Source organism: Eucalyptus grandis, chromosome 10 (genome assembly GCF_016545825.1).
Source record: "Eucalyptus grandis isolate ANBG69807.140 chromosome 10, ASM1654582v1, whole genome shotgun sequence".
Classification (NCBI taxonomy): domain Eukaryota; kingdom Viridiplantae; phylum Streptophyta; class Magnoliopsida; order Myrtales; family Myrtaceae; genus Eucalyptus; species Eucalyptus grandis.
In genome coordinates, this window is record NC_052621.1 from 38,201,684 (window position 1) to 38,229,041 (window position 27,358).

Consider the following 27,358-nt stretch of genomic DNA (forward strand, 5'->3'; position numbering starts at 1 on the left):
GTTTATCAAAAGGAAAATACAATGTAATCCATTTTATTATAACTAATCTGAAATATACTCGCACCTTTGATGAATCAATGAAGTTTATATTTTAGAAGAAGATGGACAAGAATCATTTAACAAATATGGAGATTAGCATCTATTTTTTGTTTTCTTCCAGCAACCAAGTTGAAAAATAACGTTTGTCGAACCATACCACATGGTCAACATTTAATTACTTATTTATTTTCCCTTTCGTCACAGTTGCAAGAAATTTCCATGGTCTTTCGCGTGCTAGTTGCATTCATAAAAATACACGTGCAACGTCAGGAAACATTGAATCGGCTCAGCAAGATTACGACTGATGATAATAGTAATCCAATGATGATATTGCATGATTACATACGTATACAAAAAGCAGTCTTCCTATCTAATTTTGTTTTTTAAATTGAAAAAATATTATAATTGCTGTGTTTTTACCCTGTAATAATTAGTTTTATGATAGTATATTTCTCTATCATTACCCACGACCAACTTTTAAAAGGCACTTACTGATTCTTAACCTTGGGAATAATTGTCACAGTCTGGGGTCCATCCATGTTAGCTAGCTGGAAGATGTAACGAAGACCAAGACTCTTCATAGCCAAAAGAAAATGAAAAACAAAGACCAAGACTCCCACCGTTATAAAATACCAAGACAAATAATAAGTAACTATTGATTTATAATGGTGTCTTAACGACTTTCTCTTTCGTTTGAATATAAGATTAAATTTCAAACCACAATCCTTTAAGACACATAGAATTCACACATCTTTCCTTCTTTTGCCGGGTTATACACATAAGGCTATTCATGTTCCTTCTATTATTTTATGTGGAATAAATAATAAGGTCTTTTGTATTTTGGGATGATAGCTGCTAGAGCTTATCGCACCAAATTTTGTACTCCAAGAGGTGGAATTATCCTTAAGGATAGATTTTGTAAGCCCCAAACAATTGATCCTATTTTTTTTTTCATCATTTTCAATAGATTTCCAACAATTCTTATTTTTCATATTATTTAGTATTTTTCTAACACTTCCATGGAGAAAGGGCAAAGCCAGAGCAAAGGAAACAAAGGGATGCACTGTTTCGTTTCACCTTGTTCCTTTGCGGGTGCTTGTTGCGCAAATTCTTCTCTCTATGCTTGTATTCAATCATCTTAAGAAGAAGAACAAGATTGCCGCAAAAGAGAGCATCGAGGGAGCACCCGCTCCTTTGGTGTCAGCTAACAAGTTATAGCTCTATATATCAATCAATTATTTAAATTTCTAAGTTTTAAGAATAACTCGATGATATCATATCATTTTAAAATATATTGGCTTTAGATGAAATTGTTAACATGTGGAGCTAGCATGGAATCGATACAACACAAATAACATCCGTTTGTTTGTTTGTACCTCACATTTCCAACTCCATTTAGAATATGACAACTTTAACCAAAATTAAAATATAAAATCACGTTAATAATTAGTAGCTACTAGCTAGGTTCTTTCTTCACATCTTCCATCCATTTCCAAATCTGTTTTAACTCAATGAGATCTATGAAATTCTGATCTTCAATAACCAAATAACAACTGAATTTATGCTTAGATGTTTAAACGAGCGGAATATGTTTGAAAACAAATTCTAATTCTTCTATAGCCCAATTAAGAAATTAATGTGTGCACATTAATCGTGAGTGGACCAAGCCCAACAATTTGACTTGACTAGAGGATGAGCTCTCCAAGAAGATAAAGGCAAGCACAAAAGAGCATTTGCAACTGCTCCTTGTCCTCAATTACTAATTAACTAAATCCCATCCCAATAAAGGGTAATCGTCGTGTGGTTTGTATGATTGCATGAGACCCTACGGAAAAAGAAGCCACCCACCATTCTTGACTTAAGTGGCACGCGATTTTGGGTTTATTCATTTCCTTTTAATGTGTTTATTATTATATTTGATAGTTGCAGTTGAAATCTGCCATTAGTTTCTATAATTAGTTGTGAATAACAGCAATGTCTCTCCAATCTTCCACTAATCTAGTTTGGTTGAAATTCTTCTTCCACAAATCAATTTTAAATATTAAATTAAAATGCTCTAGTGTAAACTGTTCTAACCATGAGGTGGTCCCAAGTGTATTATTTCTTTTTTAAAACCCACCATGAACTTCATGGGAGGAAGGTGACCTTCTTTCATTCTAAAATAGTTTAATGTGCAGGAAATTTCTAGGAAGACGTCTGGGGATTGGATTAGAGAAACTCATCATTTAGTGGGATTTCCGTGTGACTAAATGGGGAAAATTTTCAAAAAAGTTCTAAACTTATTGTATTTGTACCAATTTAGTCATAAACCTTTTAATTTAACCAGTTTAGTCTTCAACTTGTTAATAATTTCCCAATGTAGTTCATCTAGCTAATTTTGATTGAAAAATGTTGACTTGGATGACGGGCATCTTATGTGACATGGCTAGCGAGAACTCCCAGCCTCATCATGGAGGCCATAATGGTTATCATATTTACTAATTTTCAATTGATTTATAATCGTGTCTTAACGACTTTCTCTTTCATTTGAATATAAGATTAAACTTCAAACCACAATCCTCTAAGACACACCGAATTCACAAATCTTTCCTTCTTTTGTCGGGTTATACACATAAGGTTGTTCATGTTCCTTCTATTATTTTATGTGGAATAAATAAGAAAATCTTTTGTATTTTGGGAGGATAGTTGCTAGAACTTATGGCACTATATTTTGTACTCCAAGAGGTGGAATTATCCTTAAGGATAGATTTTGCAAGCCTCAAACAATTGATCTTATTTTTTTCATCATTTTCAATGGATTTCCAACAATTTTTATTTTTCATATTATTTAGTATTTTTCTAACACACCCATGGAGAAAGGGCAAAGCCAGAGCAAAGGAAACAAAGGGATGCACTATTTCTCTGGTACATCATTATGGATTGGATTAGTCTTTCTACGGGTATCCTTAATTCTCTCATCTCTTGAACCTATATGGTCCATATCCAAAAAGAAATGACCCCTCATGCGAATTCTTTCGGGTTGTGAGACATATTCAAATTCAATATAAGTCCTCAAAATGGAACTAAAGAAAACAGAAAAATTATTTTGGTGGGGGAGGTCAAACCAACTTCTTGAATAACAAATTTCTTTAAATTTAAATTAAGAAAATTAACATGTACACGTTAATCGTGAGTGGACCAAGCCAACAAGTTTGACTTGACTAGAGGGTGAGGTCTCCAAGAAGATAAAAGCAAGCACAAAAGAGCATCTGCAACTACTCCTTGTCCCTCAATTACTAATTAACTAAGTTCCATCCCAATAAAAGGTAATCGTCGTGTGATTTGTGTGATTGCATGAGACCCTATTGAAAAAGAAGGCACCCACCATTCTTGACTTAAGTGGCACGCGATTTTGGGTTTGTTCATTTCCTTTTTATGTGTTTATTATCATATTTGATAGTTGTAGTTGAAGTCTATCATTAGTTTCTATCATTAGTTATGAATCACAGCAATGTCTCTCCAGTCTTCCACTAATCTAGTTTGGTTAAAATTCTTCTTCCACAAATCAATTTTAAATATTAAATTAAAATGCTCTAGTGCAAACTGTTCTTACCATGAGGTGGTCCTCAATGTATTATTTCTTTTCTAAAACCCAACATGAACTTTATGGGAGGAAGGTCACCTTCTTTCATTCTAAAATAGTTTAATGTGCAGGAAATTTTTAGGAAGACGTTTGAGGATTAAATTAGAGAAATTCATCATTTAGTGGGATTTCTGTGTGACTTAATAGGAAAAATTTTCAAAAAAGTTTTAGACCTCTTGAATTTATACGAATGTAGTCTTTAGCTTGTTAATAATTTTTCAATATAATCCATTCGGCTAATTTTGATTAAAAATTTTGACTTAAATGTTGGATATCTTATGTGGCACGGCTAGTGATAACTTGTAGCCGGATCTTGCTTGCTGTGTACAAGGGCAGCGAACCCTCGCCCTTCACCAGCCAACAATTTTTTTTTTGGTCGAACACCAGCGAACTATTTGAGTCACCATTCTTCCACGGTGGGCCACCAATACTCTTTTGAAATTTAGCCAACTTTGGCTCGGGCAGCCAAGACACGTGCCTCCACCTAACCATGGCACGTGACCATGTTCCAGCAGAGAGAGTCAACACAGAAGCGCGTTGTCCGACCCCCACGTATAAGTTCTCTCTACTTCCAGGTCTGAAGCACATCGAAGCCTTTGCGACCATAGAGAGAGCTTCGGCTTGAATCGGCGGAGGAAGCAGCGATCTTCTTTCTCGCGAATCCACCGAGCAGTACACCCGAGGCCGTCGTGAAGAGCACCTGCAGTCGCTCCTTCCGAACCACCGGCTTCAAAGGACTGGTTTTTCAGCGGGCACCAATCAGCAGGTAAAATCAACTCGAATCGTGTCGAGTTTCGAACTTTTTAGTGTTCCGCTTGCTATAATTTCTGATAATGGTCTCCACTGAGGTGATTAGGGTTCTTGGATTGGGGGGATCTTCGGCGGAACACGAGGGTCGTTTCTGGATTTTATTGAAAGATAGTAAGTTCCCCGTCTGTAGTTGGTGATTTCGTAGCCACTATTCGTCCTTTCTCGCAACGTTCTGACCTGAGATGATCTGCAAATTTACCTCCGTGTCTTTCCAAACCAAGCCGGCCTAGGTCGAGGCGTGAAGGTGATCCTCGGGATTGCGTGGCCTTTTGGGACTCGGACCCAACTCGATCTGCTTCAAGGTGACTTCTTCTCAAACACTGAAACCCGTCACAGTTCATCTTTGAATCGCTCCTGGAGGTAAGCACAATTTTCATTCTCTGGTCTATTCCAATTGATAGCACAAAGAATAAATACAACTGATAATTACTCATCCCATAACGCCTAACATCCTTTTAAGGCATGCATAATAATATATGTGAAATTTCTTCAACTTTTGTAAAATTATCATCAAATATATATTGCTAATTTTTATTACAACAATCTCCTCATTAAACTAATCGGTTGAATCTGGTGGAATCACACGCTGGCCCTTATCCCGATATTGTTTTCAAAACATCAACGGTTCACTGAACTCCCTCGAGACAAAGGGCCCACTCCATGAAAATTATGAAAATACCCTTCTTGACCTGATTTTGGGTCCATTGGCCCTATACGTACCCTAATTGTCAAAAATTACTTAAAGCCTGAAACATCCAAAATACTCAGTTTTTGTATAAATAATTCTCTTTTTTCTCTTGAAAATAGTTAAAAACTATATGTATATTTTTTTTCCAAATATAGATTGTGCTGGTCAAAATTGCAGAAAACCTTTCAAAGCCTACAGATCAAAATTGTCAACAACAAAAATTTATCCGAACAGATCAGATCAACTAGAGAATTTTTGAATGTCCATAAAACCATTTTCATTATATTGGTAATGATCATAATTTCTGGAAAATGACAGAATATTCAAATGTTATTTTGGTTTCACCAAAAAAAAAAAATGTTTTTTGGAAGTTATGAAAAATACACAATTGTACTAATTTTTTTTCTTGGTGGTGCTGGTTACAATGGAAAACTTGAAAGTGAGCAAAGCTGCTGGTTTCAATGCACTCACAAATATTTAATATGTGGATTATGCAGTTTAAAATAGAGAAACTTGTCATAAAGCGTGGTTTTCATGAGATTTAACTGCTTACAGCAAAGCTGTGATATAGCATAGAAAGTTACCGACCTACGATAGATTTGACAATATGATTTATGCATGTGTAGGGTGGGAGAGAATGTAGCGTTTACAGGAGGAAGAACGTCTATGATACTATCATACTGAAATATTAGCAGGAGCCACATTTATCTGTTTAACAATATGGTTTATAAGTAGATATGAACAGAATTGGTCATTTTGTACTCTCGTCCAAATTGTGCTCTCTCACATTCAGCCTCTCTCTTGCAGAACAATTCGGAACTATTGTCATCGCTTGCTTGCTTTGATCTTTTCCCTCTTGAAAGTTTTCACTCGGGCTTGTTTAAGGTCTCCTCTCTCCAATCTTGCACCTCTCTTTGCATCTCAGCTCACGGAAGGTAATTGCTTTTTCATGTCTTATTAGCGTGTCGTTTCTATTGATTCGTCGCTTTGTTATTGGAATAATCGGCTGAACTAAGTGCGTTCTGGGCCCCTTTTTGTCAATTGGGGATGTGGGGTGGCCACTAAATAGCAAAGGAGGGTCTTTTATTCTCTCTCTGGAGTCGTCGTTACCTGTTAACGAGGTATGTACCCAGCTCAGATTTGACTTTGGTGAAAAAAGAAAGCCTTTGTTTTCGACTATAGACGTAGCTAATCCTAAGAATGTCTGATTGTTAGTTGCATCGTAATTCAGTATTGATCTTTTGTTGAACTAGAACGAGTAGGTCTGCAAGTGCGCTAGACTCTATTGCGCGCAAAATTGCCACATTTCGCTTGAACCCATAGGCCATTTCTTTTTTATGAATTGTGAGGTTTTTCTGTGTTTGAAGGTCCTAGATCAATTTATAGAAAAAATAAATCAGAAAAATAGAAGTAGGCTAGTTCTTGGGTCAACTAGTTTGGTTCTCGGTTACAAAATTGGAGAACTAATTATTACAGAATCAGTTCTTGATTCTTAGTTTAGAACCTACTCATCTTGAAACCAATCATCCTAAGAGTTAGTGTTCTCTTAAGGAGATTTTGTTCAACAATTTTACCTCCTTATAGAACATTCCAAAGGAGTGATATTCTGTTTTCCTCCAATTGTTGGACCATTAATCATAGAAAGTATATTCCCTTGCAATAGTAGGAAAAAAGAAAAACCTAGTTGATCTTTTGACATACACAAAAACGATCAAATAAATCGAGCCATACATGCAAATTAGGAGATTCACCTAGCATTATATTACTTATTTCTTACACCTCTTTGTGGTGATATTCTCATTATGGGCCCTCCGACAAAAATAGGGACAAGCACTCAACGCCATTCTCAAGGTGGTCGTCTCTGAATTTTCCTCAGCAACTTCCTTTTACTTCCCTTCTTCTCCCCTTCTCCTTCCATCGAATCAGTACCTAATTTCTAATCGTTCAGACTAACATGGAGAAAGAAAAGAGTGCATAAAAAGAGAGCAATGAGAGAGCATCTATTCCTCCCTTTTTTTCATCTAACAAATTATAGCTCTATTTTACAGACAAGATATCAATCAATCTAGTAGATTTGAAAATTTGAAATGAAAGGCTCAGTGATAACATACCGCTTAAAAATAATTTCATTTTGCATGGAATTGGAGCATGTGGTGCCAGCTTGGAATAGATAAAAGATAAATAACCACTTTTTTAATCTCTACCTCGCGTTTCCAACTTCATTAAGAATGACAATTTTAAACAGAATTAAAATGTAAAATCTCATCCACAGCTCGGTCCTTTCTTGACGTCTTCCACACATTTCTAATTCCATTTCAACTCAATTATTATCTTTTTAGATGATTTATCAAATTCTGATTTTCAATAACCAAATTAAAACCGAACTTATGCTTATATTTTTAATTGAATGTAATATGCTTGTGCACAAATTCTAGTTCTTTATAGCCCAATTGAAAAATTAACGTACACGTTACTGGTGAGTGGATCGAGCCAACAAGTTTGACTTGAATAGTGTGAGGTCCAAAAGAAGATAAGGCGAGGTCTAAAAACATCTACAACTGCTCCTAGTCAACCAATTACCAATTAATTAAAGATTTCATGTTGGTTTTTTCTTGCATGGTAATAGATTCATGTTCATACTCGTTTGTAGAGATTAGTTCATCGATCCTTTCATGCAACATAAAAGCGTCTTTTGTTCCAACTTTCGCCCTTAGATTGCCATGCATCTTTCGTTCCCTTTTTGACTTTTCATTCAGCAAATGGATAATTCAAAAGCCTTTTGGAAGTTACCTCTAAATATCGCTGCTTCCTTCTAAAATTAAGCCCAGACACTTCATTCCCTTCTTTTCTATGCTTTCTCCTAAATTATCTTTTATTTTTTTGAATATTCTGCATACTTTTTTTTTTTAAGTTTGCTGACTTTTCAAGAGCTGAATGATATGCCAACAAAATTGTAATAAAACAATTGACCCAAAAAAGAACTCAAGGATTGTGTACAAGTATTTGATATATCATTAGTAACTTATATGCTCATTTGGTGTCATTTAACAAATTATAACTCTATTTTGCAGACAATATATCAAACAATAATTTAAATTTGAAACTTTGAAGTGAATAGCTCGATAAATCATATCATATCATAGATTCGTCTTATATGAAACTATTGGCATGTGGGGCCAGCATGAAATAAATAAGAGAGAAATAACAATGACCATTTGTTGTTCATCTCTACCTCGCATTTCCAACTTGATTAAGAATCTGACAATTTTAAATAAGATTAAAATATTCAATCACTGAATTTGAACCAAAACACAAAAGAAGTGAAGCAAGCGACTCGAAATGAATAAAGAAGCAACATTCACACAAAAAGAGAAAAGAACATAGGTGAGAGAGCACAAGGAAGCAAGAACATGGTCTAAGATTGATTGAAGTTAAGCTAGAGTGAGAGTATCTTGTTCTGAGCTATTGGAAGAGAGAAGAACGTATCAGGTTGTCCAGCAAGCTCGAGTTTTTGGAGAACAAAGCCGAGAGACTTGGTTCACTTATGGCAATTTTTTTTTTCTTTTTTTGGGTTTGGAAAGAAAAAATCAAGTGAAAGTTTCGTTGAACAGTCCTTAAAGACTACAAAAATTCAGAGACTTTGGACATTCTTTTTTTCCCCATCGTTTTCGTGAGTGATCATATTACTAAAGATATAGCTAACGATTCATGTCGTGTCATAGTTAATTGTGCCATGTCGAGTTACTATATAACATGAATATGGCAAAACCTGAAGGCATGTTTAGTAAACGCGTTGAAATGCCACAGTACAAACACGACACTTTTAAGAAACAAAGTCAATGACATGACACGACAAATGTGATTATTGAAAGTGTCACCATATATAAATGTCAACGCGACACCATGCAATATGCTAACCTGTATACATATAAAAATATGCAAGACATTGCATTACATCTCAAGCAAAGAGCAAAATTGCTTCCCATGATGTTATAATTACAAGTGAGACGCAGCTTTTGTATTAATGTTAATCCTATTTCAAGCCATAAAATTTTATCACACAAAAAGCCCCAAATTTGTAACATACTGAAGCCATAAATTTCAAAATCTAAAAATTAAGAACAAAAAAACAAGCAGACCACGAAAGAAGAGAGCGAAAGTTAAAATTCCTCGAAATATGTTCGGATACATGTCGGGTGGAAATGTTGGGTGGAAATGATGTAAATGGAATTTAATTTTATTGATAGACTTAATTATCCTTCATATATTCATCCTTAAAAAGGAAGTAAGGCCGATTTCGGGAGAAAAGTGCAATTTTTGCATTTCCTCTCATTTATATGCATTTTTAGAAAGAAATAAGAAGTGGGCCCAAAAGGAAGTATTTCCCTTTCATTTAAAATCATTTTCATCGACTTCCTTCATAATTTAAATAGCTGAGAAATTGAAAAAAATTTCCTCGATTAATATTTTAGCTTTTTAGTTAATTTTACATATAAGCAATGCCTAAAACTTGAAACCAGCCAAATTAAAAACGTGATTGATGGAAATTTCCTCCAATTAGGAAAGTGCACGCATCTAGAGGATGAGGTTTATTGGGCAACAATTACATGACACTTCATTAGTTTGACCAATGGAAATGGGATTAGACAGAAGAGGTTGTGAAAATGAGGTGGTGGAGATAGTTAGGGTTGTTTAAATATTAGGCTAAGAATAATCAGAGTAAGGTCAAAGACTATGATCAAAATTAGGCATTGTGTGAGCTTATAGTCAAAGGAAGATGCTTCCGTGGAGTTTCCTACATAGTTTCAATATCTTAGGTGTGAACTGAAAGAATCCGCCTTTAAATATCATAGACATGCATGAAGTTATGTATTTCTTCAAATGTGTTTTAAGGAAGTCGACTAATTACACTTCAATCTATTTAATTTCAAATACGTATTTCTAAAGAAGTAAATGATGTGGGATTTTTGTTGGCTCTTCTGGGCCACCTAATCTTTTGCAGTGAAACGACGTCAGCTAACTCAACTGAGGGCTGTGTTGTCATTACCTTTCTCAAGAACACGAACCTCCTTCAGCATTGCCTTGGGGAGAAATTAACGTACAAATTATTTGGAGTGGACCAAGCCAGCAAGCATTTGCAAAAAAGAATCCTAAAAGCGTCTTTCGCTGTTCATCGATCCTTTTAAGCAGTAGAAAAAGCATCTTTCGTTTCAACTTTCCCCTTAGATTGCCATGGACAGAGGGCAAAGTCAGGGAAAGAGAGAGAGAGCAGAGGAAGAGAGCATTGAGGGAGCATCCACTTTTTCGTTCATCTCTCCGGTACCCATAGATGTATATAATGGTCAATACGACGTGTTCTTGAGCTTTAGAGGCTCAGATACCCGCAAGGCATTCACCGATCACCTCTATCACAGTCTGATCAAGGCAGGGACGGTACCGATTTGCGTGTTCAGGGATGACAATAGCATCCCAATTGGCGAGGAATTTGGTTCACAGATTCTTGATGCTATCACACGGTCTAAAATTTCGATTCTCATCATCTCGGAAAATTATGCTTCGAGCAAATGGTGCCTCCGTGAGCTCACTCATATCATGGATTGCAAGAAGAGAACATCACACATGGCCTTGCCCATCTTTTACAAAGTGGACCCATCAGATGTGCGGTATCTAAAAGGAAGTTTTGGGGAGGCCTTCCATTCGCGTAAGAAGCGTTTTGATGAGAAGGACATTCAGGAAGGGCTGCAAGCACTTAGAGAAGTGAGTGACTTACATGGATGGGAATCTGAGAAATTTGCTAACGGGTACTTCACAGAACCTTTTTCTTTTTTTGATAAGTAAGTTTTCTTCTTCACGTATAACTGATGAAATGCAGAAGTATTACTTTCACTGCAAGCTCAAAAAAGATATCCAAAATGTCCCATTGATGCCTCGAAGACTAACCAACACTAGTACTTCCTAAGATGTCCTGAAAACTAAAACCAACGATAACTTAAACCAAAGATCCCGAAGCGCCCAAGAACTTTACATTTGTCTCCGTTCCAGAGCCAAAAAAGAAAAAAAACAACCCCTCCAGCCAATAGTGTCAATCACTAAATAACATGCCTAGAAAGGAATCCAGTACTCGATCTTCCAAAACTTGATCACTACCAGATAAAATGGACCTCCTAATGCCAACGGGTTGGCTCAGCTGATAAGAATTGGACATTTCACATTTACCATGTTTAGATTTGATTTCCAATGCCAGTAACCCCCATTGGTAGGTGATCTTGGGGTAACCTCCTGTCCTTCTAAAAATTTTAACCCAAAAAAGGAAAAAAAAAATGTTGACCTCCTATCTTTCTACTGGAGGCAACCTTAATCCTTATAACGAATATTATAGTTGGAAGGAAAAAGGACACCAAAAACCCTAAACTTTGCTCAAAGTGATAAATTTATCCCAAACTTTTCTTTTGTAACATGAAAAACCCAAAACTTTGTTAACCGTGACACATTTACCCCCACCAAATGCATTTTCGTTTTTTTTTTTTTTTTAATGTTTTTCCTTTTTTTCTCTTTTTTTCCCCTTTTTTTCTTCAATCTTCCTAACGCTAGTGAGGGTTGCTCTCACTAGATCTCGGCACCCTCGCCCGTGCCGGCGAGGGCCGCCCTACCCACAGCCCTTGCCAGAGTCGATCGAGGGGCGCCCTTGCCAAATCTAGCTAGGGAGGCCCTTGCCGACCTAGCCGAGGGCCGCCCTCGCCCGAAGCCGACAAGGGTGACCCTAGCTAGCCTAGGTGAGGGTGACCCCGCCGACGTCCCGCGAGGGCAGCCCTCGCCTGAGTCCGGCTTCCCTCCACCATGGTCGGTAGAGGGAATAGAGAAGAAGAAATAAATAAATAAAAAGTAAAAGACGAAAATGCCTCATAGTTCAGGATAAATGTGTCACACGGATAAATGTGTCACATGGATACAAGTTAAGGGTTTTTTATGTCACGAAAAAAAGTTTGAGATAAATGTGTCACGGTTAATAAAGTTTGAGGTTTTTCATGTCGCAAAAAAAAAAAAAAAAAAAAGTTTTGGGTAATCTTGTCACTTCGAGCAAAGTTTGGGATTTTTGGTGGTTTTTTCCCTAATTTGAAAGACTTTTCATGAGCCAGGTGCACCACCTCTTTTTATTTCAACAAGATCCATCTATTGGCATAAAAAATTGGGAAAAAAAATGACTGCTACACCATCTTCCCCATTGTTAATTGTAAAACCAAGACAGCTTGCAAGTTAATTGGCCCCATGTATCCTTCCTTATATGCCAGTCTTTTGATGAGATTAAGTATAATCATGAAGTTATCATTTGAGTTTTGTTGTTTGACAGGCATGAAGGAGAATTAGTGGAAAAAGTGGTTGAAAATATTCTGAGCAAGTTGCGACAAGATTTTCAGCTTGATGTTACTAAGCACTTGGTTGGAATTGGGTATCATGTGAACAAAATTAGGAAATGGGTAGACACTCCTACCGTGTTGCTCGAATGATTGGAATCTATGGCATGGGTGGGATTGGAAAAACAACTCTTGCCAAGGTAATCTACAACCAGCTGTCAAATGACTTTGTGCATCGTAGCTTCCTTGCTGATATTCGAGAAACAGCTCACCGCAACAATATGCCTTATCTACAAAAACAACTAATTAAGGATGTACTTCAAATTGAACATCAGGTTGGGAATGTTGATTATGGAATTAGTTTGATCAAATCTAGATTCAAACAAAAAAAGGTTCTCCTTCTTCTAGATGATATAGATGACAAGAATCAACTAGATGCGTTGGCTAGGGAACGTGATTGGTTTGTGCCAGGAAGTGTGATCATTGTTACAACTAGAAATGAAGCCGTTCTTGATCAATCTGAATTTGAGGTAGACTACAAGTATAAATTGAATGAACTGAATAGAGAATGTGCTTTGCTTCTATTTAACAGACACGCATTTCATATGGACCATTTTCCGGGGGACTTTAGGGGAATATCTTGTGATATCATATCCACCATGGGTGGGCTTCCCTTGGCACTTCAAGTCGTAGGTTCATACTTGTATAAAAAAAAATCGAACTGTATGGGAAGATGTGCAGAAGCAATTGAAAAACCAACCAAACAGAGATGTCCAAAAAATATTACAGATAAGTTATGATGCATTAGAAGATGGACAAAAGCAGATTTTTCTCGATATTGTTTGTTTCTTTATTTACAAAACGAGCGGATACGCCATGTACATGTGGGAGGACTATGGGTTTTATCCAAGTCAAGGTATTGAAGAGTTGAAGTTGAGGTGCTTAATTAAAATCGGAGATCATGGTGAATTTCTAGTGCATGATCAACTAAGAGATCTTGGAAGGAGCATTTTTTGCCAAGGACAACCGCTTGAGAAACGTAGTGGACCATGGGACGACGACTACAAGGGAGTCCCAAAAGTACTAGAAATCAATGCACAGGTAAAATATAGCACTCCTTTCTTTTTCTTTCCCTCTTATTTTAATATATTTAATCCGATCTATTCTAATATTTCATCTACGATGAATAGATGCTCTTACTTTTTAGGAAGAAAGATCTATATAAACATCCATTTATGTCCCATCTTAGATTATTTGTGATAGCTAAATGGATTATAAGTATTTAAAGGATGAGAACGTTATACCATTTGATTCGATTTCATTGATATATATTGCATCCATAAAGATTTGATTGACAATCAATTTAAGTTCCTTTAACTACAATTTTACACTATAAATCTCATTTACTAAAAGCATGTAATTGTCATATCTAGTTGAAAATATTGATAATCTAAAGACTACAATAATAAATGAAGATGAAGTATAACCATCATAGATCAGATAAATGAATATTTCTTGATTAAAAAAAAATATCATGTGCCAATTATAATAGTTGATAATTAATTCAAAACAATAAGATTGGAAAAAATTTCACACTTACCACATGTTCTTGCTTACTGGTACGACCAGATGTATTGGTGGTGGTCCTATGATTTAGGAGTACAATCTTTAATATTTTTTTTCTCCAATTTTATTTTGAAGATACCCATCCCTCTACTCTACTAGTTATATTTATCTCTTTTAATTATTATTTCCTTTTAATAGATAAGATAGCTAAAATCCCCTTAAAAGTATTTTTAGGAAAATCTTACTATTTTTTAAGGTTTTATCACATTGACCTTGCTCATTTCAAGGATTAGGTTAGATGTATGATAAAGAGTGGATTTTCTTATAACAAAATTTGTATCCGCTATAAGTTACTTATAACACATGCAACTATTTCTCATAAAAAAATCCATGAAAACTTGACTAATCGAGGAAATGCCATACTTATTATTATATCCATACCTTTGAGTATAATGATGCTCAGCATGAAGCCAATCTTTTAGTCAAATTATCAATGTTCATGTCATTTTATTATTATATATAGTCCATTTGGGCTGCCTCATGATATAATTTATACACTATTGTCCAATGTCACCACGTCACTTTTTAAACGTACTTAACAAAAATAGAATGTTTAACTTTTAAAAGAAATGATTAAACACTTCAGAACAATAGTAAATGATGTTAAAGATATGTAGATATCTTGTAGAGATATTTATGATATTTTCTCTAACTTTCTATATTTATTTTGATTATGCATATCTAATTTGATTTTCTTTGATTTTCTTAGACAATCCTGTAATAAAGTTTATAGATAGGCTCTCCATATAATCTTTTCTATATATGGAAATATATTGAAAATTTCCCATTTTTTCTCTTCGGCATTATTACATTTAAATAATGAAATGAAAACCGGGTGTTTCCATAGCTACTTATAGGTGGCCCACCGGCACTCTTCAACAAATTCTTTTAAAAAATTATACAAAAGTCATGAAAATTTACAAGTAAACACTTGTATGTTTTAAAATCGTTTCATATATTTCGTAATAAATAAAAGTCAAAGTGCATGCGCTACAAAATTTGAAAGATAAAAGGAAAAGATAAAACATTGAATTGCCTTTACCTTAGTTGTTTTAGAGCAATAACCATTTTTTCTTTATTTTTCACGTCATTTGTTTGATTTTCGTAAAGGTCGTAAAAAAAAAAAAAAATATGAGCCATATTTGTACATGGGAAGGATAGAAAGGTTATAGATCGTGCAAAATCCAAGATTTAAGAAAAGAAAAGAAAAACTAAAAAGTTAAAAACTCGCAGGGACGCCCCGCCTGGTTCCCCTCCAGGTCCCCCTCCTGGTTCCGCAAAATTTTGTGGAGACACCTCTCTTGTTTCCGTTTCCGTGACAATTTGCGGGCAGCTGCAAGCGGAACCTCCAACGACGAACTCCTTTCTGAAGTGAGATGGCTTAAGTGGAGGATCGTGCAAAGCGACTTGTCTCCTTCAATGCATCTATCGAATTTATCAATACTGGATTTATATGGGTGCGAGATTGGAGAGTATTGGCAAGGATGGAGGTCATTCATGGTAAGATTAAGAAAATAACGAATTTAGGGTTTTGTTTTTGTTTAGTTGATCAACCCATTATTTGATAGCTTATTCTCCTATTCTATTAGGCGTCAAAGCGGCTTAAAGTTCTCAAGCTTGAAAATTGCCATAATTTAAGACGTACTCCTGATCTCTCGGTTTTCACACAGTTGAAGATTCTCATATTATGGAATTGTGAGAAACTGAAGCACCTCCACCCTTCTATTGGCAAACTCACGAGCCTCGTTTCCTTGAACTTGCTAATGTGTAAAAGACTCAAGGAACTACCAGAGGAGATGGACGAATTAAAAGATTTAGAAGAACTTTTTTTATGTAATTCTAGTATTATAAAGATTCCTATGTCTATTGGTTCTTTAAGGAAGCTGAAGACAGTGTGCACCGCATCTTACAAAAAAGACCATCTTTGGGAAAGGGAAATTTTCCATCTCAATGGCACATCGATATTTAACCAGCCAGAAAGCATTTTTGCCCATCACCTTTGCCGAAGGGGTAACGACAAGCTCAGGTCAGTGCTAGAGCTTCCTTCTTCTCTCCAATGCCTTGACCTAAGGGGTAGCAACAAGCTCCAGTCATTGCCAGAGCTTCCTTCTTCTCTCCAACACCTTCTCCTACAGGGCTGTAAGGAGCTTCGGTCACTGCCAAAGCTTCCTTCTTCTCTCCAAAGTCTTGACCTACAGAAATGTGAGGAGCTCCGATCGCTGCCGAGCTTCCTTCGTCTCTCTCGGTCGCTGCCAAAGCTTCCTTCTTCTTGCCAAAGCCTTGACCTAAGGGGCTGTAGGAAGCTCCAATTGCTACCAGAGCTTCCTTCGTCTCTCCAAATGCTTGACCTATTTTTCTGTCTGGAGCTCCAGTCGCTGCCAGAGCTTCCTTCTTCTCTCCAATACCTTGACCTAAGGGCTGTGAGGAGCTCCGGTCGCTGCCAGAGCTTCCTTCTTCTCTCCAACACCTTGACCTAGGGGATTGTAAGGAGCTCCGGTCGCTGCCAAAGCTTCCTTCTTCTCTCCAACACCTTGACCTAGGGGAATGTAAGGAGCTCCAGTCGCTGCCAGAGCTTCCTTCTTCTCTCCAACACCTTAAACTAAAGGGTTGTAAGAAGGTCCGGTCACTTCCAAAGCTTCCTTCTTCTCTCCAAAGCCTTGACCTAATGGGCTGTGAGGAGCTTCGGTCACTGCCAGAGCTTCCTTCTTCTCTCCAAAATCTTTACCTATTGCGTTGTAAGGAGCTCCGGTCACTGCCAGAGCTTCCTTCGTCTCTCAAATCCCTTGAATTACCGGGTTGTAATGAGCTCCGGTCGCTGCCAGAGCTTCCTGCGGGCTTACGATATCTGCGCGTCACTTGTCCGAGTCTTGGACTGCAACAGCTTCTTAGCCACAAGGTCGTCATCCACCTAGAAAAACTCAATTTTCAGGTACTCGATTATCCTGAAGACATCGACAAGCTTTCCTCAATGCCACTGAAACTCTGTTTTGAGGAGTGGGATAAGCTGACATCACTTAGGTTCGACATGCTCATGCACTTTAAAAAGCTTTCAATAAAAAAGTGCAGTTCCTTGGAGTTCATATCTTTAAAGGACTGCAATTCCATTGAAAGGCTTCGCTGTCTAGAATTACCGTGTTTGAAGGAATTAAAGGCTGTTAAGTGCTGCCGTCTAGTCAAAATTGAAGGTCTTGACGGTGTCAAGTTCTTAGAAAATTTGGATTTTGGGAATTGCAAATCAATGGAGACTTTGCCAGATTTGACAGGATGCGAAAAGTTACGATCTCTAAGAGTTCAAAACTGCAAGAAACTTACTCAGCTTCAAGGACTTGAAATGTTGAATTTAATTCATTTGGATATTTCCGGTTGTGACTCATTGGAAGCAATACCAAAATTATTTGGAACGTGCATCTTTAGAAATTATGAACCGTTTTGAGTTCTCTATGGAAATATTATCTTGCAGTGATAATGATGTGAGGAATCTTATACCCATATTACAACAGTGAGACTAGTCATGTTTCTTCAACGAAGGTAAGTAAGTGGTGAACAATCATTTTTCCTTTGAGATTCATGGCCTCCTTTTCATCACTATCTTCTTTTGACAAGAAGGTTTTCTATGACAGGATTCTATAATATCCTAAATTGCGGGTCTCGCACAATTGAAGGAGTGGAGGAGTTGGTCATAAAAGCTCACATGATGGTTCAGCCAAGATCAAAATGCAGACCCAAATGTCAATAGAAGGCATAGTAAGATTCTTCATCCTTGAACTGCCAGCGTGAGCAAATAAAGTAATACTTTTCTCGAAGCTCTATTTTTTTCGAATGATTTGCTCCACACTGGATATCTATTTGATTGATTTTGGAAACTCTGGATTTGCCTCTGTATAATTATTGTTGATTACGTTATAGCAATGTTTTTCATTTATCTTTCCATTGACAACTTTTGTAAGGCTACAAAACAGATAGTAGCTTGTGAGGCAAGAATGAAAATATCAACAAAGGTAAACAAGAATTACCTAGTGATTTACAGTCACACTATCGGCAAACCCGGGATTTGAAATTTTCATCTAGAGGCTAATGAGCTTCTGCTACTCATTATTGTATTATTGTATACTACGCCCGAAACTTCCCAGTGTCCAAAATTTATATTTTCTTTTCAAAGTCCTTGGCCATTTTGAGTTCCTTTTGTTCTTTTGTATGTCAAATTTGACTAATGGCAGATGTCCTGTTTAGGATGAACGCCTTCTGATTTTCTGTGATGAGCCAAAACCCTGTCAAGTTTCTTATTGTTCCCTTGATGGCTTTCCTCTAAGAAGAGCATTACTTCCCAATATATATGATGAATTGAGCTAAAATAATATTTAAGATTCAAGTGTTTCTGGTTGGTGACAAAAAATGTTAAAAGTAGTTTTGGCTAGTTTGTTATGTATGAATGTTGACCACCTTAACATTACTAGTAGGCAAACTATTGTTTTGAAATTGTTTTGAAAGAGTATTAAGCAAGATAAATTGGTGCTACTTCTATGACAGGTTTGGTTGGTCTATATAACAATCTAGGCTTACTTTGGGACTTCAATTCAATCAACTGTATCGATGACCTTCAGCATTAAAGGACAATTTTCTGCCTGTCTGTGAACCAAGCTGGGATGAGGAGCTCAAGAATTTGCTAATTAGTTTGTATCCCGTTTGATCCTATTGTTGTCATGCAATTGTTTTATCACATGACTGATTTGGGTGTGGCTAAGTGGCTGAGGAACTTCAAATTCCATACTTGAGACCGATCATAATAAAGAAAAGGGATTTTGTAGAGGAAGCATCAGAAGCAGCTGAGGACCATCTTGCATGCCAAACTTAAAGACACTTTGGGGCTTGTGACTATCCCAAGGAAGTTTTGATGCTTCGAATATTCAAATACTTGATCTCTCAACATCACATCCCTAAATGATTGTAAGTGTTTTTTTTTCAATTAAATATGCTTTTTGTGTGCTCATTAGGTTTTAGCTTTCCTTTAATCAAATACTAAGCTACTGATTTTTTGTATGTTACCCCGATGCACAGTTATTTGACGCAGTTGCATTCTAATGATATCACTTTGGAATTGATGAGGCTCTGTACACTACTGGGCTGCTCCATGTGTATTAGTTTTTTTTTTTTTTTACGAGAAACAAAGTTGATATTATTAGATACTATGTAAAGGTAATACAAGATGAGCATCGGTACAAAGAAGATCCAAAAGAGCGAGGGGGACTAGACACCCGGTTGTTAGGAAGGAAATCAAAACACCGGGCTTTAGCAACCCAAGAACCCGATTAGAATTCCCTACTGCAAAGGGGCTAAAGAGAGACCCAAAATAGACTCCAATTTGTGCTTTGCCCGGTCCACAAGGGGTTGCACTAACCAATTAAAAGTAGAGGACGACAATAGACTATCCACTAGCAACCGACAATCGATAGAATAAGAAATTCTTTTTCCTGGGGAATTAGGGATAAGGGTTGAAGAGATAAAATCTAGGGTTTCAACCAAAGTGACGGCCTCCGCTTGCTCAGCCGAACCTATCTCAATATGCTTTGCAAACCCATCTCGAATCCTCCCAAAAGAATCTCTGCAGACACAAGCAATAGCAGCCTGAGGTCTAGCGCTTAGATGGTGAGGACTAAACGGAGCAGATCTGGTCTGCAAAGAGTCGAAGAGAACTGACGTTGTCTCTCTGGTCGTCTCTCTGGGTGAGGCGTGGCCCAATGCCGAAGGTAGAAGTCTCACAGCAGATTGATGGGTAAGCCGAGGTCCTGGATGTGGGGCTTCGCTTGCTTCAACAAAGACACGGTGTGTGGGGTTATTCGTGCCGTCTTCCTCCTCTTCCGGTTCATACTACTTTCCATGGTGTGCGTCGGCAATGCTGTTGTGATTTTGCTGCTGTGGTGGGTATTCAGATCTAGTAGATCTGAGATTTCCTTCTTCGGATGCAGAGGCAGCAGACATAGCTTCGATTATACCGGTGCCGAGACGCAGAGGAAGGTTTTCTGTTTCTTCTGAACCGCGAGACTTGCCATGGGCGTCATCCTTGGGTCTTTCGAGCTGCGATCTGGGTCTTCCGAGCTGTGATCTTGTTAGATGTGTAGATTCGGTGGCTTTGAGAGGTTGGGCATCAGTTGCAGGGGTGAAATCGACGACAGCAATTGTTCCGCTGGTCAGGGGGGAGTGACCGGTGGGGTCTGGTCTGAGTCGCGGGCGTTCTTCCGTAGCACAGGTGAGTTTGTTCAATACTTCTTCTTCCCTTTCATCCGGTTCGTAATGCGAGCTTCGTTGAGCCGTGACATTCACTCTGAGCTGCTACTGTGGTGATGGATAATCACATCCAGTAAATCTGAGGGATGATTCCTTGATTGCAGAGGCAGAGGAACGTCTTTCTCTACGATCCGAAGCACGAAGCATGCTATATTGAGCATCTTTCACTGGTCTTTTATCTAGCAATGGTGCTGGTAGTCTGGGTTCTTGATCTTCGGTTAAAAACGAGGAACTCTCGAGTCGATGATCTTCGGTTGCAAAGGCGTTGGGTTCGGAAGCGATGATTCCACATGTCTCTTCCACATCTCCAGCACTATATAGCACAGGCGGGGACCTGCTGATGCCAGGATGGGGATCAATCAGTATTTCCGCTTCAGTTCTATGTCTGCATATCCCGAGAGGGCTAAGGTCTTCATGAGGCTGTACAGACGGTAAGGGAGCCACTATATTTAGGCTTCAACATAGAGATTGACTATTGTTTTGCATCACTTTATATCTGTTCTGCATTGCGGGTGCTCCTGCGGGGGTAATACTTGGACGTGGGATGGCCTGATCTAGACTTGTAATTCTGTTCTGAACAGGTGCGCACTGTGTCGAGGCTGGACTTCTTGACTCTGAACAAGATGATATAGGCTGGACTTGTACCTCCGGTGACCTGTTGGTATCACCAATGATATTAAATGAGGCATCAATATTAACTATAAGAGTTCCAGGTGGTGGAGGATGCCATTTTTCATATTCCCCTTGGCATTGATTCTTTTTTGGGGCTTTTCTATTCCAAGCAGAGAAACAGTCCTTTGATGTGGTGGCATTGAACAAGGTTCGGTGCAGATTTAAGGTATGATGGTTGAAGATAAATTGGTTGCGATCCTTCCATAGGCACCAAAGAACTGTGGCAACCATTTCAAACTTATTTGAGTCACCTTGCCTCACAAAATATCGAGACAACCAATCATCAAATCTTGTTAAGCCAACTCGATCTGTGCATGTTTGCAGGGATGAGTCGTTCCACACTTGGGTCGTCCAGGGGCAGAGCATTAAAGTGTGCTCAATCGTCTCGGGTTCCAACTTGCATATTGGGCATAACGGTTCAGGTACCATCTTTCTCCTACAAAGATTATCCAAGGTAGGAAGCGCATTCTGGCATGCACTCCATAGAAAGAATTTAATTTTCGGTTGTACCACAGAGTTCCAAATAAGCTTCCAAATGAGTGGGTCGAAATGGTGTGATGATGTTGGTATAGATCTGCTAGGAATGGTTTCCTATTTGAAAAGTAGCCGCTCTTTACTGTATAGATTCCTGATTTATTATTTGCCCAAACCAACTTGTCTTCGGTAGTTGGGAGTCCGAAGGGTGTTTCCTTAATTGTTGTTGCTAGGGGTTCATCAAATAAGGATAGCAGTAGATCTTCCTTCCAAATTCTAGCTTCAAAATCGATCAAATCAGCAACTTTGGGCGGTTCATTCGGGCTTGCATTCCTCCAATTCTTCCTAATTTCAGCCACTGATCCTCTCTAATGGAGATTTTCTGTCCATTACCCACAACCCAAATAAGTTGGGGAGCAATTGCGTTTCTTCCAGCCAATAAACTCTGCCATCCCCACGATGGATAAGAGCCTTTTCCTGCTTGCCAAAAGTTACAATTTGGGAAATAAAGGCCTTTCATGAATTGGGATAATAGTGTATTTGGACCCTGAGACATCCTCCAGGCTTGTTTCCCTAACATAGCCGTGTTAAAAGCTTGTAGATCCTTAAAGCCAAGGCCGCCTTCGTCCTTTCGTAGTTTTAGAGTCTCCCATTTACGCCAATGTAGAGCAGAATTCTTGTTAGAGCTTCGCCACCAGAAATTAGAGATTTTCCTCTCAATTGCTTTGATAATGGAAGTTGGGATCTAAAAATTGACATAGCATATTGAGGTATCGCCTGAACCACTGCTTTGAGAAGAATCTCCTTTCCAGCTCTTGAAAGTAAGTTATCCTTCCAACTTTCCAACTTCGAGTTGACCCTGGCCAATATCCATGCGAACATATCTTTTTTTGAGGACCCCCGGTCAAGGAATTCCTAAGTATTTCCCGCTTTTGTAATTTCGAATCCGCAAAGACCGATACCATGTTACTTCTAAGGCTATCTGGACACCCTTTGCTGAAAAACATTCCCGATTTGTTGAGGTTTATGGCTTGACCAGATGCGTAATGCAATGGTGGAGTACATTGACAAGTTCGACATTCCCGTATTGTGCCATCTAGGAAGAAAATAGAGTCATCGGCAAATAATAGGTGGGACGGGTTGGACAGGTCCGGTTTAGCTTGATGCCGTGAATGTTATCCTCTGCTATTGCTTTCTTCATCATATAAGATAGGACGTTAGCAACAATAATGAACAGATATGGTGATAATGGATCCCCCTGTCGAATACCTCTAGATGGCTTGAAATAGGGTAAAGATTCACCATTGAGATTGATGCTATATGATACAGTGGTAACGCATTGCATAACCCACTTCACCCAATTAGCAGTAAATCCCATTTTATGTAAACATGCTTGCAGGAAGTCCCATTTGATTCTATCATAAGCTTTCTACATGTCGAGTTTAAGAATAGCCTGAAATTTTTTCCTCCTGTCTCGAGTTCATAACCGGTGGATAACTTCTTGAACAATTAGGATGTTGTCCTGAATTTGTCGACTCCCGACGAAAGCGCTCGCTCCTCAAAATGATGTCCGGTAAGAAAGGTTTGAGTCTATTTGCGAGTATTTTAGAAATGATTTTGTAGATAAAGTTACACAAACTTATGGGCCGAAATTGTTCTAACCTTTATGGGTTTGAATTTTTAGGAATAAGAGTAATTCGGGTTCTATTGATGTTTGGGTTTATGATTCCAGACTCAAAGAAACGATGTACCTCCCTGAAAACATCTGCACCTATGTCTTGCCAATGCTGATGGAAAAATAGGCCATTCAGACCATCCGGTCCAGGAGCTTTGGAAGCCCCCATTTGGTGAGTAGCTACATATACTTCTTCCATTGTCACCGCTTCTGTTAGTTTTGAGTTCATAGCTGCATTAACTGGTGTTAGGATATGGTCAAGAATAGGCTGGAAATTTCGCGGTCCGACCGAAGTATATAAGTTATTGAAGTAATCCACCGTCATATTTGTAAGGTTCTCAGAATTTCTCACCCAATCTCCTTCAGCATTCAGTAGCATCGAGATACGGTTCCTGTTTCTTCGTTGTATAGTGGCCGCATGAAAAATTTGCTATTCGATCCCCCCATTTCAGCCACTTAACCCGAGATCTGATACCCCAAAACATTTCTTCCTGACGCCATAGCGAGTCGATTTCTTTATGAATATGCCAAATTCTGCTTTGATCATACTCCAAATTAGGGTTATTCATGTGGAACATAAGTTCATTTTTCAGCCCCTCAATTTTTTTGGAAGCATTAGGAAAACGCTTTTTGCTCCAGGCCGTTAGACGCATCGCTACATTAGATAATTTGACGACCATGTTCTTCCTATGGGACGCCTCCCATGTCCGCTTGACAATTTCCTTACATTCGTCATCCTCCACCCAAAATGGTTCGTATCTAAACTGTCACTTCTTGCGTGTTAGAGCATGTAGAGTTGACAAGATAAGAGGACTGTGGTCTGAACCAATGGCTGGTAAAGCTGTAACTTCAGCATTCAGGTAAGCTATTCTCCATTCCATGGTACATAATGCTCTGTCCAGTCTTTCTTTGACATTTTCATCACCCTCTCTTCTATTCGTCCAAGTAAAAGCGCACCTTTTGGCTTCCAAGTCCATAAGTGAACATGCATATAAGAAGTCCCTGAATGCGGTAAGGCGACAATGTTCAGCCATCCTATTTCCTACCTTTTCCCAATGGTATAATATTTCATTAAAGTCCCCAATGCATATCCAAGGGCGGTGATTGGAGAGACTGATTCTTTGTACATCATCCCATAGGATAAGGTGTTCATGAAATACATTAGGAGCATGGAGGAAGGTAATTTGCATATTCTGGTTATTTTCATGCAGAAAACATTGCACATGTATATAGAAGTTAGAGTGAGATTCGATTGAAAGAGAAACCTAATCAACCCAAAAGAGAGCCAAACCCCCCGATAAACCTTCTGGATTCACAATAAAGTTGTGTGTAGTCTTAAGCCTTCTTTTCAAACGCTAAACTTTCTGCTCTTGATTCTTTGTTTCCATAAGAAAAATAATGCTTGGTCTTTCTTGAGTCGCAAGGACTCTAAGAGCTTGAATTGTCAGGGGAGACCCCAATCCCGACAATTCCAACTCAGAGTTTCATGGCTGCACCGGTGGCTTATTAGGGCCAGCCACCAAAGCCCATTGAATAGATTTCTCTTCCTCCATGATCGGGATTTCTATGAGTTGTGAGTTGTCGCATCAATTGATTTTGTGGACTGAGCACCATAGCGCAGAATCTTTTCCTTTCTTGGATGTAGGATGTTTAGTAGATTTTGCTTTACCTTTCGCCGAGTTTCTTATTGTTGCTAAACGTATTTTCGGCTGCTTCTCTCTTTCAGCTTCTTTGAGGTTTTCATCATGAAGGGTGAGCATAGATTCAGCATCCAAGCAAATTTCTTTCACGTTTTGAGGAGATTTTCCTTCCATAATAGTCAAGGCTTGGGAAGATACAAGTTGTGCAGCTTGCTGTTCTTCCTCATAAGAGTGCTGTGATCGGGGAGGCAAAAGGACTTGCTTTCTTGCATTTGATGGTTCTTGAGTTTCATGGATTTCCGCTTGAAGAGGAGTCTCCGGTACCATTTCTTCTTCTTCTTCAATGAGCTAGGATTGTTTTCCATAGAAGATTTTGCCATATGGGCTTAGTATCCGTGCTTCCGCTCGCAACCAATTCCCAAAATTACCCGATATGTCTTCTTCCAATCTTGTAGATTCATAAGGAATTTCCTTGCAAGCTGAGGCATAGTGGCCAATTCTACCACAAGAGTAGCAATAGTGTGGTAGCCTCTCATACTTGAACTCGATCCATAGCTTTTTGCATCCTAAATTAACCATTATCCCTGTCTCGAGAGGTGTAGCTTGGTTGAGCTTAATCCTGGCCTTCCCAATCTTAAATATGCCGTTTCCTTTTGCTTCCAGCTTCACCTCAAGAACTTCGCCGATCCTTGAAGCAATTTCTCTAACTACCTCTGTCGTAACTCTGCCAAAGGGGAGGCCAAATAGATGCACCCAAAATGGGCATTGGGAGAAATCATAGCAAATATCGGGAATATCCGGGTCACACTGTTGAAGCACAAGGAGGTTACTGAAAAAGACCAAGGGACAAAGATCAAGGATTCTCTGTTTTCAGCTTCCGATTTAAATGTGAATGAGAAAAAATCCAGGTTCTAAAGCGGTACAAGAAACATTATCTGTCTTCCAAGCCCATGTCATAGTCTTAATAAATGCCAGGAAATTAACATTTGGACGGGAATAAAGCTTTCCAAATAAAGTATGTCTACATTCCGCAAGTTTTTCAGCCGATATTCCTTGCGTAACATTTATCACATCATCCTCAGACCATAAGTTACCTCAGACCATAAGTTACCAAGGCTTTTACAGAGCGCCTCTAATCGGCTTGATTCTGTACTAGAATCAACCATCTGCTCGACTATAATAGCACAAGGAGACCTGGGGAAAGCTTAAGAAGCGACAGGGACCTACAAGAGAACCTGTGCATACTTAACTTATCTGTTCGGGGTGCAAGCGAACATCTTCCAGCATTTGACCAGCAACTAAACAACAGAGGAAGCCCACTTCCGAGCAAGACATGGAAATCATCCGTCGCAAGGGAGATAGTGGGGTTGAGGCTTGGGTAAATGGGCGATGGTGCTGGGCCGAAGGAAATGGAAGGAAAGGGAAATGAAAAGCGAAGGGAAACCCGAGAAAAGAGAAGCGAGGAAACCCAGAAGAAAATCGGACGGAGAGCCCAAATTAGGGTTCCCGAATGGAGGATCAGAAACCAGAGGACATATTGGGCGGTCGGTGGATGTCGATCATAGGAACAAAAGATGGAGGACTTCACCGCGAAGGAGCTGGGTCAATTAAACGGAATAAACACAATCGAAGACCTCCATGCAGGGAGATTGAAGCTACCAGACGGTAGAGGAGAACCCAGATATTTTGGGAGCTTTTTTCCTTCAACTTTTTTTCGGCCTCATATAAATGGATAAGTTTGAATGAATGTCTATGTGTATTAGTTTATTTGTGTGATTATATCCTTTGAATGTTGTCATATAGGTTTTTGATTTGATAAGCTCAGTTTTGATGTATGCGGCATTGGATTTGTAAAGTTGAAATTGACCTCCTCGCAAACTATCTCGCATTGTTGATTTTGCTAATTGGAACTTGCAAAATAACCCAGTAGCAAATGCATCTTTCTGTTCTGTAGTTTAGGCAGTTAACCTTTTTAGCATAATTTTTTTAGCTTCAATTCTATTCCTAAACACAAACAGGGAAAGTGTTGCTAAATGTTTACTTCTTTTAAGTCTGTTGGTTTCTTTGTCATCGGCTAGCTAATGAAGTCTCTGTTCATTGTGGTCCAACTCCGATCGGTGTCAATGTTTACACATTTTTACCTTATCTGTCATGGGGTAAATTCTGATGCTATGATATTGGATATCTTCATTTAATTATAATTAGTCAGCGCTATCTTCCTTATGCAAATTAAAGCTACATTTGGTGAAACTCGTAGAAACTCCCCAAACACCACAGGTTGGAGATACAGGCAAGAATGAGCTATGTCAATATGGAAAGGCATTCCAAAGTTATTTGCAATTGGCGTTTATCATTTGCTCCATGTTGTTTATACTCTTTGAAGGATTCTTGATAAAGGCGTCCTCTTCTCATGTGGTGTATTAGTCCTTTGCAAGCTTTGAAATCGTGTTATTCTTTAACCAAGGCCCCATCACTAAT

General features: G+C 38.4%; 2 protein-coding genes and 2 long non-coding RNA genes across 7 annotated transcripts; all 4 read left to right on the forward strand.

The window, feature by feature from the left end:
- The first annotated feature begins 4,248 nt into the window (after positions 1–4,248).
- LOC104424215 (protein SUPPRESSOR OF npr1-1, CONSTITUTIVE 1-like) lies at positions 4,249–18,968 on the forward strand. 4 transcript variants are annotated; one of them, XM_039303797.1, is made up of 11 exons: positions 4,249–4,427; positions 4,518–4,582; positions 4,693–4,831; positions 5,967–6,094; positions 6,229–6,280; positions 10,162–10,960; positions 12,508–13,612; positions 15,371–15,637; positions 15,727–17,665; positions 17,758–18,135; positions 18,665–18,968. In XM_039303797.1, exons 7-9 carry the CDS (start codon positions 13,388–13,390, stop codon positions 16,612–16,614), a joined length of 1,380 nt encoding a protein of 459 aa, XP_039159731.1. In that variant the 5' UTR covers positions 4,249–4,427; positions 4,518–4,582; positions 4,693–4,831; positions 5,967–6,094; positions 6,229–6,280; positions 10,162–10,960; positions 12,508–13,387; the 3' UTR covers positions 16,615–17,665; positions 17,758–18,135; positions 18,665–18,968. The 4 variants fall into 4 exon arrangements, with proteins under 4 accessions (XP_039159731.1, XP_039159729.1, XP_039159730.1 ...); XM_039303795.1 differs by having other exon boundaries at positions 5,967–6,280; XM_039303796.1 differs by having other exon boundaries at positions 5,967–6,280; positions 17,758–17,881.
- Positions 10,392–12,664, forward strand: LOC108955413 (toll/interleukin-1 receptor-like protein). The gene is made up of 2 exons (XM_018863243.2): positions 10,392–10,960; positions 12,508–12,664. The coding sequence occupies exons 1-2, from the start codon at positions 10,392–10,394 to the stop codon at positions 12,662–12,664; spliced, it is 726 nt and encodes a 241-aa protein (XP_018718788.2).
- A 1,125-nt stretch (positions 18,969–20,093) lies between the features above and the next one.
- Positions 20,094–23,136, forward strand: LOC108959429. The gene is made up of 5 exons (XR_005546789.1): positions 20,094–20,381; positions 20,524–20,850; positions 21,001–21,257; positions 21,416–21,513; positions 23,079–23,136. It is a non-coding gene; the product is annotated as an uncharacterized LOC108959429 (long non-coding RNA).
- A 1,901-nt stretch (positions 23,137–25,037) lies between these two features.
- On the forward strand, positions 25,038–25,719 carry LOC120288907. Its single transcript, XR_005546816.1, has 3 exons — positions 25,038–25,200; positions 25,336–25,404; positions 25,544–25,719. It is a non-coding gene; the product is annotated as an uncharacterized LOC120288907 (long non-coding RNA).
- Positions 25,720–27,358: the final 1,639 nt, after the last annotated feature.

Bases quoted from the DNA above. Each gene is read 5' to 3' on its own strand.
- LOC108955413 (XM_018863243.2), top strand. From the start codon at position 10,392: ATGGACAGAGGGCAAAGTCAGGGAAAGAGAGAGAGAGCAGAGGAAGAG. The intron at 10,961-12,507 runs GTACTTCACAGA...GTTGTTTGACAG, and splicing joins TCTGAGAAATTTGCTAACGG to GCATGAAGGAGAATTAGTGG.
- LOC104424215 (XM_039303795.1), top strand. From the start codon at position 13,388: ATGTACATGTGGGAGGACTATGGGTTTTATCCAAGTCAAGGTATTGAA. The intron at 13,613-15,370 runs GTAAAATATAGC...AAAAACTCGCAG, and splicing joins TACTAGAAATCAATGCACAG to GGACGCCCCGCCTGGTTCCC. The intron at 15,638-15,726 runs GTAAGATTAAGA...CTATTCTATTAG, and splicing joins AAGGATGGAGGTCATTCATG to GCGTCAAAGCGGCTTAAAGT.